The 11,843-nt window shown below is 44.4% G+C and overlaps 1 protein-coding gene across 1 annotated transcript in view; it reads right to left on the bottom strand.

Annotated features, from left to right (window-relative positions):
- Positions 1-356: 356 nt before the first annotated feature.
- Positions 357-11,843, bottom strand: part of RASIP1 (Ras interacting protein 1) — a 329,706-nt gene continuing 318,219 nt past the window's right edge. Inside the window, exon 12 of the mRNA XM_078654930.1 lies at positions 357-7,812. Within this exon, the coding sequence (XP_078511056.1) occupies positions 7,613-7,812 (200 nt within the window). The 3' untranslated portion in view covers positions 357-7,612. The remainder of the gene's footprint in view (positions 7,813-11,843) is intronic.

Raw genomic sequence — 11,843 nt, 5'->3', positions numbered from 1 at the left:
CTATGTACCATTACTTGATGGACATCAGGAAGTTCTACAGACCCAGCTCTCTGCGATTCCTCTGAAGATGAAAATAGGCCCTTTGGCCCTCGATAAAAGACTTGACTGGGGCTCCCTTCGAGGACCGAGTCCAAAGTTAAGTTAGAAATTCTTAAGTGTTGCTCATGACCTCCTTTTCTTTACTCTTGATATTCTCACTCTCTTGGTGAGGTGATCTGACAATAGTATATCCAAATTAATCCGTTTTAACCTATGCAAGTGAATGTCTTAGCGGTATGATATAGGAGGTGAAAGAGAGGGTGAGTCTTTGACAAACAAACGCAATAACATGAAATAAACACAGTAGTACGAGAGGATAATCTGCAGAGCACACAGTTTAATAATGCTTTGAAAAGAACAAATCAATGATGCTGCAATTTAGGTAGAGAAGCAAACATAGGGCAAGGGGCCAAAAAGGAAAAACTCTTCAGCATCATGGCTTATTGACCAAGTTCAACATTAATAATATCAATAATAATAACAATAATAATAATAATAAAAATAATAATACTATCAATAGCAACTATATTGCTACATTACGGAAAGTGACACCGTAGACCTTAATCATTCTGATTACAACTTGGCTCTGTGCATGGGAGGGGTGATTCTCAGTTCCTGCTGGCTTTGTTGCAAAACAAGTCTCTTTGGACAATCGAATGTACGAGAATGGTTAGTAGGAAATGCCTCTTTAGTTGATAGTGTGTCAATTTGGTTAATAGAAGTGATACAAGCAGAAAGACCCTGTTTATTCTCTGTGTGTGGTAGAAATCTTCTTATTGCACTAATGCACAATTCTACAAGCCCCCACTCCTGGAATTGTCATGCTAGTTGAACTATATTGTGCTCCCTCCTTTGATTCACCATTCTCTGTTCATACCCAACTTTCCCTCATCTTTCATCTGGTGTTTACCTCGAACATTCATCACATCTTTCTGTTGCTGGTGGAATTCAGTTGTTCTCTATACAAACAATCCTGATGCCATATGGATACTGTAATTCTGCACTCTGGTATTGGTAAATATACATCATAGATATGCCTTCTACATTTACCAAGGCCAGGACTAAGGAGGGCCTAGAGGAAGGTGGATGTGATACCATATATTACTAGTGACTGCATTGATATGAGCCTCCCTGGACAAAATGTTTTCAAGGAAGACTTCCAAGTTCTTTATTTTGGATCTGAGGAAGATAGTCTGGTTAAGCAGTGGTGGAATGGATATGGGCCATTCCAAATCAAATGACTGCTTTCTCCTGTTTTGTTGTAACTAGCACTTCTTAGTTCATGCCTCAATGTCATTTAGAGCGGTGAACTAGCTTGAACTGAATATGATCAAATCTTATGAGCACGTGTGTATCAATAGCATAGATGTGAAAACCATAGCTGATCATTTTGGATCACATCCAGAAGCTGTCTGATCATGCCCAGGTTCCTTTGACCATGGGTTAACCAGGCTATTCCCATGAAAACCAAACTGTCTTTTGTTTGTAGGAATGAATGCTCCTCTGGTTCAACTGAATGAAGGAATGAAGCCTTTCCATTCTTGCGGCTACTCAGAGTGTTCCGGCACATTTAGGTATGCCGCAGGTTGATAGTCACGGAGTCAATGCCCATACTCCCCTTAAAATCTAAATAAGAATGTTTTCAGCTCCTTTTTGAATCTCACTTCTTCCGGGATCTGTCTGAGAAAGTCCAGTAGGTTATTCTACATATTCGCCACTTTCACAGAGAAGGAATTACCATCCCTCTGTTGTTTCTGAAACCGGGGGGTTGCAATGAGACCCACTGAGCTAGAACACAGCCTCCTCCCAAGGCAGTGTGCCTTGACACGGTCATTGAGATACTTGGGTCCCCTATTGTGTTGGGGTCAGTGCTTTATACTTAATCTGCTGATAGACTGGCAACCTATGGAGCTTACTTCAGAAATTTGACACTGAAGTAAATTTCGGATTTTTGTATATTAGGTGGACTGCCATGTTCTGCATGGCCTGCAACAGCTGGATCAGAAATGTTGGGAGGCCGAGGTACAGGACATTACCGTAGTCCAATCTGGATAAAATCAATGCTCTAACCACTGTGATTTAGGCCTAGTGAAGAAGTAAATGAAGAAACATCCTTAACATGCGAAAAATCCCAAAACAAGACTTCACCACTGCTCACACTTGCACTCCAAATAAGAACTGGGAGTCAAACAGCATCCCCTGGTTTCTGACCACCGTTGTTGGAGGAGGTGGTGGGGGACATTGTCAGGCCAAGCCAGACCCAACCAAGGAGGGGATCTCATCAAAATAATAAGATCTCCGTCTTATTGCAGCTGCACTGCAGTCTATTTGTCTTCAGCCAATCTACCAGTGCCACCAAACAGTTGGCAGAGGCTGTTTTTACCATCTCAGGCTTCTCAGCATATGGGAGCAGGAGTTGGTTATCATCAGCATACGAGATGATCTTGATATTATGGGATTCCACCAAATGTGCCAGGGGAGACATATAAATATTGAAGAGTGTAGGACTAAGAGACGAGCACTGAGGCACCCCCCATTTCAGTTCTTTATTTCCCAAAGCATATGATTTAATCCAGACTACCTGTTCACGACCTTCAAGAAAGGAGCACAGCCATTTAAATGCTGAGCCCGTTACACCAAGGTGTTTAGCCTGTACAGCAGGATGGTATAATCCATGTATCATATGCTGCTGACTGGTCTAACAGTACCAATGCCACATTGAGGCCTGCGTCTAGATTAAATTTGATGGACTCAGAGATTTCTAACAGTGTGGATACAGTGGCAGGGTCTACATCCTGATTGAGAGGGATGTAATAGGTTGTTTTCAGTCAAAAAGGCAGTGAGATTTTGATTTACAGATTTCTCTAGCACTTCTGATGCTGCTTGCAGCAACAAGACTGGTCTAACATTTGTTAAACATTCAGGATCCGCTCTAGCCTTTTTTAATAAGGAGATTACCCTAGCCCTTTTCAAGTCGTCAGTAACTATGCCTGTGTCGAGGGAGCTAGCAAATAACTTCTGATACACTGGAGCAATGATGTCAGAGGTAGCTTTTAGTATATAGGGCGGTATCGGATCTGTTGGGTACCCAGATCTGCAATGTAAAAAGAAGGCATTTACCTCCTCCACCGATGGTGGTGTACCAAGAAAATACCATTCCTGATCGGGCTATCAGAAAGCTCATATGACACAGTTGGCCTAATGTGTGTTGTTGCCTTTGTAGTACCTAAGGCATTATGTGAAGGTCCCTGTGAAAATTACAGGGTGCAAACTCTTAGGATTCTACTCTTAACATACTTCTTATTTATAATGTAGCAAAAATCGTCTTATGAAGGATCCCTACATTTCAAACTAATAGGATGTGTCTATGTTTCACAGTTGGTTTGATAGGATTTTGTAGTGGTAAGGCAATTATATTGTGTTTATTGTTTTGTTCCTTTTCACACTCTTCGCCTTTAGCATCAGTTGAAGAAAAGGGCGTACCAAGTACCAGACTTAGCAGTCACTTCTCTGAAAAGATTTTGGGCCCTGTGGAGGATAGAGGTTATGTGGGAAATCTCTTTAGTTGCTCAAAGGGAAGTGGTAGTTGACTTTCTGCTTTCAAGAACATTAAAATCTGACTCATTATTCAAATACTTTGTGTGAGAAGTTAAGCATTCTGCCTAGGGCGTCTGAGTTTAATGAAATATTGGCTAGGAGCATCTCAGAGGTTCTGGACCCAATCTTGAGATTAACTTAACAGAAAATTGTTCATAGAAAATATTAGTCTTCATTACTGATTATATCTGCTGAAGGTGTAAAAAGTTCCCTAGTACCCTGCTGCCAAGATCCTGTGGGAGGTACCAGCATTCTGAGAACCAGCATTCTGACAGTTGGTCTTTATCGGCCAGATGTATGAAAGCAATTTGCATTCCCAAACAGTGTGAGTCACAAAATTCAGCTGTTTGTGAATGCAAAATGGCCTTTCCTTATGAATAAAAGGCTTTTGATTAGAAATTTAGGTAATTGAAATTTTTAGCGATTACCTAAATTGCTAACGCAAATAGAGAATCGCAAATTGTGAATCTCTAATGCACATGTAAGAAGCCTTTCTTAAATGCAAAATGTGCATTTAGAAAAAAGATATTACCATCAACCTTAAGTTGATGGTTAGCATGTGCGTATTTTGAAAAATTAACAAAAATGCCAGCAGGTACACATTTTCTTCTTTTGGGGTTCTTTACGGGGGCCTTAGGCCCTTGGGCACCCTTGCCTTAGCATTTGCTAATTAGCAATTAGGTAATCACAAATTAGCTAATGCAAAACCATTCGCACCTGTGGGCCTTTTGGCCCATAGGAACAAATGGAGTAATATTACCAAATAGCAATTAGCTATTTACCAAATCACTATTAGGTCATATTAAGGAATCGCAAAATATTTTGCAATTCCTACATACATATAACTTTGCGATTACCAACTAGCGAATCAGTAAAAATCGCTATTTGAGAATCACAATATTTATTTTTCATACATTTCATATTGATCTGGACATCAGGATGGCAGTTGCTTTAATTCTTATACATCAGGAAATACTTCTATATCCTGTGTTAAGAAACACAACAGTTTATATCTCTAGCACTCACTGTAGCTAAGAAGTTGATTCTATGGCATTGGAAAACAATATCCACTGTGAAGATTGAGAGATGTCTTAATGATTTAACTCTTCAAGCATCAATGCAGAAAGCATTACATCATCTCAGTGTATGGAGGCATTTTGAATGGCTTAACCCTTAATCACTGGCCGCTTGCTCAAGTTTATTCTTAAGTATGTTTGGTGGCCAGATGAGTGTTAGTGGGTTGTTACTGGGGTTGGTGGGGAAAATGGAAGTAAATGTAGCAGTTATATAGATACATCATCATTGTTGTCCTAGATCTGTTTGAGGATTTTAATTTCCTCTACTGGTATTGGGGTATTAAATGCCATTTTCTCATCAATTAAATAACTACATTAAACATTTTGTGTATTCTTTAATTTTCTCTGAATTTGGATGAATGCTTCAGAGATCATTCACATGCTACAAAGAGCTTAGATAGAGGATTTATAGGATAGAAAAAAGATCAGCAAAATAACCACGTTTGTTGACCTTTCAGAAATCGAAGAAAATGGGATTCCGAATGGAGATGAATAGACATAGCATTCCAGGGCATAGGAGCGAGGTAAAAAAAAAAAAGACCAGATTTCTAGATGGGTTTCTCTGATGAGAAGAACACTGACCAACAATGTTACAGTAGAATTCAGACTCAGAGTGTAATGAGTAACTCTTGAATGTACGACTGTGGAACCAAGATTGCAAAGTGCTTGATGCCAGATGCAAAGATATTGTTTTTCAACAAGGAGCTAGTGAAGGGTTCTAAGATGATTAGGAATGGGGCAGGGGGCAGGACGTCTATAAGAAGCCTAGCAGTAAGGTTTTAAATATGTTTCATCCATTATATAAGAAATTTAAGAATACCCAAGTAGCTACAATTGCTATAGTCAATGTGACATAAATTAGTAACCTGGTTCACAAATATGCTATAGTAAGAAGGCAGTAGAATACCAATTTTGCTTAGAATTCTCAGATAAAGAAAGGAGGATGTTAAGGCTTTGATTTCCTTCATGAAAGTAAAGGAGGCAGCAAAATGATTTCCTCATTCTTTGCAGAATCAGAAGGGGTGAGCTCAGAGCCCAACTCGGACAGCCACCAACGTGGGGATCATATGAAGGGGGGCTACTCAAGAACAACACATCAGTTGTGTCTCCATTAAACTGATGTCCATTAGCCTTCATCCAGGTAACCAAAGTAGAAACACAGGCACGAAAGCCGTGGGAGACACCATGAGTGAAGGAGACAATGATCTGCATGACATCTTCATTTGATGAGGAGGGGATAGAAAACCAGATTGAGTACAATGTTCCAGATAGGAAACAACATCAAGTCAATGCTGTATAGCAGATGCCACTTGAGTAAAGGTGATGGAGAAGGATAGAGACAGAAGTTTGTTTGTTGAAAGCAGCACACAACTAAAATAGCATTAGCCACACCTTCCCCTCTGCCCATCAGCATGTGGTTGTCATCTGATACTACAGGAAGGACCATCTTTGTGCCATGTAATGGAAGAAAACCTACTTGATCTGGTCAAAAATAATACTTTCTTCCGTAAATGCAGAGAAATGTGTTGCCCAGTCGACCTTTTTTGTTATAAAGATGCACCTTGCGTTTCTGAAACATTTATATCAGCAAAGGCAAAGTGAGAACATTAACGTACACACCCTACCAGCAACACACAAATGAAGAGGCGTGAGTACTCTAGGATAAGAAACTTTGGTATTGGTACATTCCAGACAGTCCGGTGCATCTGAAACCGTGAGCAGGTTTGAGGCTCTCTGCCTGGCTCTGCTCTTGACCTGTCAGGCTTTCAGATGCACTACACTCTATCAGCCTTTCGTAGGAATGACAGGGGCTCTGGCTCTGAATATAATAACCTAGTGAAACAGGATGACTTTAGGTTTACTAATGTTTGCAGAGGTGCTCAGGTGGTTGAACGCAATATAGAGCTGCTTTTAGTAGTAAATAGGTTCTACATTTTGCTTTGGGTTGCCCACTCAAACTATGAGTACATTTACCCCAATATATGCAAAGTTTTTTTGTAAGGTGCAGAACAGTAGGTAACCCAGTACAGTGAATAAAGTCAATCCCAATTTTAATTCAGAACTTTGACCTCAGACATGAGAAAGCAAGTGTGCATGTATTACAACCAGGACTAGCCCTTAGCACCTGCGAGCAGGGCCCACACCCAGGGCGCAGAGGTCTATTGGGGCAGAGGAGCTGCCGGCAGCAGTCTGCTTCCAACGTGGCTCCAAAGAACAGTGCGTGTAAACACTGTTTCTGAAGGCTGCTGGTGAGCATGTCTGCATTTTTACTGCTTTTCTTCTCATATCTCATCTTTCTCTTGCCCCCTCATCTTCCCCTGACCCCTCCCATTCTTTTCAACACACATTTAAAGTCAACAATTGGGAGGGGACATCAAATTTGGTTTCACCCTAGGTCGCTCTCTGAACACAGGTCAGCTCTGACCACACGTTTGTATATGCTCGCAAAGGTGCGTAGTTTGACAGCAGAGGCGTCTAACTATAGATGATGAGGGACTGTCTAAGAAAGATTGGAACTGGTAGTGACACTGAGGTTCTAGCTGTGAGACAGGGACTCAGCTAACTCTTATTCCAAGGTCTGTGTATTCAAGAGCAATGCATTCAGAGATGCAACAAAGTTCTTCTGAAAGCAGAAGCTGACATGTCTCTTAACAGGAAGAAGTGGCTGAAGACCAACTCAACCTTTGTATGATGGCACAGGCTGATTTCAAAGCAACCACAAGATGGGCCAGATTCACACTCGAGCACTCATTATACATTTGCAGAATGTCAAAAACATGCATGTCCAGGTGTCATCTTTTGACCCTGCATTTCCTCACTCAAATACCATTGGACCGCATTTTTTGAAGTGTCCCTCCACCTCCAAAAGCAAGAGGCCATGTCCTTAGTACAGAGCCGCTTTATTGGCTGTTCTCCACTCTATACAAAGCCCTCTGATTGGCTGGCAGGGACAATTGCTCCAAGTCCCAAAGGAAGCGGCGAAGGTGGCACAGCTGGAGATGGAAGGCTTCGTTGGCAACAGGCTCTGACAGCTGCAGACGGAAGTTCTCACAGGGCAGGATCAGTGGAGGGTGGTCCGTGAAACTCTCAAAGATGTCAGCTGAGAGGAAGAAAACAAGATTACTAGGTCATTCAGTAGTTCAATTGGTGATGGAGACTATTTGGATGCAGAGGTCAAAGTTCAGCAAAGACAATAGCGTAAGTGTGACTGGGTAGGATGTGAGGATGAGTATGCTGGAATGGAGCGGCATTGGTGATAATCCATTTGTTTAGATACCAGCTTATAAGAAGTGCAGGTAAATCAATTAGCTACAAAGAATTACGAAACTGCAGACAAAGCAGCAGAACTATATAATACTAAAAACTGAAACCCTAGTGGGAGCCAATTTCTGTTATTTTCCCTTCACTTTGACCTTTGGGTGCATGCTGGAAACCAAATAGTCACCAGATCTTTTTTTGCTTAGATATGTTATAAAGAGGCAAGAGCATGCATTTTACTTTTTTTTTTTTTTTTAAATTGTTTTTATTGTTGCATTACAATTTCAAATTCAGTCTCGTAAGCATTACGACGAGTGGCGTCAACATTCCGCCAGCTGTCATCCGGATCGCAACTTTTTCATTTTTTATAACTAACAACGATAACATCCAGGTGTGTAACATGGTTTTACAGAAACGTATTATGTACACAGTACCATCTATGCATTGCATGTCTGCCTCCACATCCCTCCCCCCACAGACAGTCGCCTAATCTCTTATGCCTAAGGGACTTTAGGAGACCCAGTATGCCCGTGCCCTTCCCTTCCTTTTCTCCCCTCATGCCCGGTCTCAATCTACATCTTCATCTTCCTCTGAGTTATCCCCTTCATCCTCTTCCGGCAATGGTTCACATGGCTCCCCTCTATATGTATTCAATGGTAGCCATATTCTGTTCCATTTACGTGGATTCGCCCTTTGTTGGTATATCGCCCGTTCCGTCACCATAATCATGTCCATATTTTTACACCACTGTGCCAAAGTCGGTGTCTCAGCCACTCCCCATTTCTGTGCTATGTCCCGCTTTGCTAGCATCATCCCTATGATCACCCATAGTCGCCCCTGTGGCGTGAGGTCGGTCGGGCCCCACACATTCAGCAAACAAATTCTAGGGTCAGGAGTGAACGGGAGTTGCAAAGTCTGAGCGACCGTACGTGCCACTCGCTTCCAGTATTCTGCTATACACGGACAGGACCACAGGGTGTGAAACAATGTGCCCTCCTCCCCACAATTTCGCAAGCAGCATGAGTGTTCTGCCCTCTGGAATTTGTGAAGTGTGGTGCGCGTGTAGTATACTCTGTGCAGTATCTTGAATTGTACCAGACGGAATCTCGCTGATATTCCCGCCTCTCTAGGTGATGCCATTGCGGCATTCCAATTTGTCTCATCCAGGTCCCCAACATCATCCTCCCACTTCTCTTTCAAGCGTTGTAAGGGGTCAGGCAAGTTATTTATCAATTTGCGATATGTGAGGGAGGTGGCGCTGGCTTCCATGTAATCAGTGAGTAGCCGGTCTTCCAAGGGGGCCGAGTCCGGGACGTTGGTTCCCGGTGTTAATACTGCTAGCAATGCGTGCCTAATCTGAATGTAGCGGTATGTCTCAGTGGTGTTCAGCTCATACTGTTCTCTCAGGGTGTCGAATGGGACCACTCCCTCCCGTGTCCATAGATCCCCCACCGTGGAGATCCCTATAGTGTCCCATTTATCAAATCCTTTACTACGTCTCAAGTTGCCCAGTGCCTTAGAGTCCCACAAGGGTGTAAGCTGTGTAAGCACCCCCCCCCATTTCAGACGAGATTGGGCTTTATGCCATAAAGTTACAGTGTGCTTAGTCGGGCCTATTAGTTTTGCTGACAGGCCCTTGTTGTAGAGCGGGGCAAGTAGCGTAGTAGTGCCGAGCTGACGTCTATCCGCTAGGTATGCCGGGTCCTCCTGCGGCGCATGCATCCATTGGTTGATCACCTTGAGGTGTGCTGCCCAGTAATATAATTCCAGATTCGGGAGTGCAATCCCCCCACTGTACCAGTCCCTAATCAGCTTCGCCTGTGCTACTCTCGCCGGTTTATCTCCCCATAATAGGCCTGACAGTTGCCCCGCTATCTGTTTGAAAAAGGAAGGTGGGACCAGTGCCGGCGTGTTTTCCAAAACATATAGGAACCTGGGTAGCGCCATCATTTTGAAAAGTGCGGCTCTGCCCAGTAATGTCAGCGGGAGTGTCCGCCAATGGCGTACGTCCGCCTTCAGTCTTTCGAGCAGGGGCCTGAGGTTGAGATCCTGAAAAGTCATCTGATCTCGGGTGATCCGAATCCCTAGATATCGAAAGGAGATTGTTTCCACCATCAAGGGGCAGTCTACCTCCAAACACGGTGGGGGCCCATGCAGCATATAGATCACCGACTTCATCCAGTTAATCTTGTACCCTGAGGCTACGCCCTGTCGTTCACACAATGCCAGCAGCACTGGAATTCCCTCTGCCGGGTTCTCAAGGTAGATTAGCATGTCGTCCGCGTATAAGGACACTCTGTCCTCCCAGCCTTCACCCCAGGAAATGCCACGCAGCAGCGGTGTGGACCTGATAATCGTGGCCAATGGCTCAAGCACCAGGGCAAATAGCAGCGGGGAGAGCGGGCAGCCTTGTCTCGTGCCCCGTGACAGTGTAATGATTCTCGAGAGATGGCCGTTAGCCGTTACTCGCGCCGTGGGAGCACTATATAGGAGCCTGATCCATGCTATGAATTTTGGGCCAAAGCCCATATGTTGTAGGACTGCAAAGAGGTACCTCCATTCCACCAAGTCGAACGCCATCTTTGCGTCCAACGAGAGGATTGCTGCATCAGTTTTTAACAACGGGGCCCTCGCCATAACACCGTGTAGGCGCCTGAGATTCAGCGCCGTACTTCTGTGCGGCATAAATCCCGATTGGTCTGGATGGATAAGGTGACTAAGGTGAGGCAACAGCCTGGTTGCCAATAATTTGGCCAGGATCTTGCTTTCAGCATTGAGGAGGGAGATCGGTCTATAAGAACCGCAATCCTCAGGGGGCTTGCCAGGTTTCGGGATCGCCACAATAGTGGCCATGCACTGATCTGGCGGCAGGTGTCCTCGTTCCAAGCTATCTATATACATGTTTAGTAACGGGGTCGAAAGCGATTCCGACATGGTCTTATACCACTCAATCGGGATTCCGTTAGGTCCCACAGCTTTCCCTGGACGTAGTGCCGTGATAGCTGCCTGCACCTCCTCAGCCGTCAGGTCTGCCTCTAGGTCCTCGGCATTATCTGGGAGCAGGGTTCGGGTGGGTACCCCCACAAGCGCCACTTCCGCCATCTCCCGTGTAACCTCAATCTCGGAGGTATACACCGTCTGGAAATGGTCGGCCAGGAGTTCTACTATCTGGGCAGGGCGGGTGTGCAGCGCCCCTTCCCCATCCTTCAGCTGTACGATATTCTTCTGCCCCTCCCTTTTTTTTTCTAGCCAAGCTAGGAGCTTACTTGCCTTATCCCCCACCTCGTATATCCTATTCGTAGTGGCTGCTATGTTGTCAATCACTCTACGTCTCAGAAGATCAGCATGGCGTTTCTGACACAGTTGTAGTGTATGGAGCGTTTCCCCGGTCGGGTCAGCAGCATGAAGCTCGTTCGCCTCAGCAAGTCTGTCCTCCAGGTCTTGCAGTTCCACTTTCTGAGTGTGTTTGTAATTCGTTATAGTGGAGATTGCCTGACCTCGGAGTACCGTTTTATATGCTTCCCAGAGGGTCGACGGGGAGGAGACCGAGCCAGTGTTTTCTGCGAGGTAACATCTTGTCGCTGTTTTAAGAGCTTTGGTCACCTGTGGGACCCTGAGGTAGCCTGGGAATATCGGGTATATGCGCTTTTGTGTCCGCTCTGGGTTGGAGAGGGTCAGCGTCAACGGGGAATGGTCCGAGATGCCCCTTGGTTTGATCTGTACATCGTCGACAGTGAGGAGCCCCTGCCCCGGGGTAAGAAAATAATCGATCTGCGACAGACTGTCGTGGACCGCTGAGTGATAAGTGTAGTGACGGTCCGTTGGGTGTATGTGCCTCCAAAGGTCTATCAGGCCCTGCGCTTCCAGGAAATC

Source organism: Lissotriton helveticus, chromosome 7 (genome assembly GCF_964261635.1).
Source record: "Lissotriton helveticus chromosome 7, aLisHel1.1, whole genome shotgun sequence".
Taxonomy (NCBI): domain Eukaryota; kingdom Metazoa; phylum Chordata; class Amphibia; order Caudata; family Salamandridae; genus Lissotriton; species Lissotriton helveticus.
Note: the sequence above shows the minus strand (reverse complement) of the source record. Positions and strands in the feature narration are given on the sequence as shown.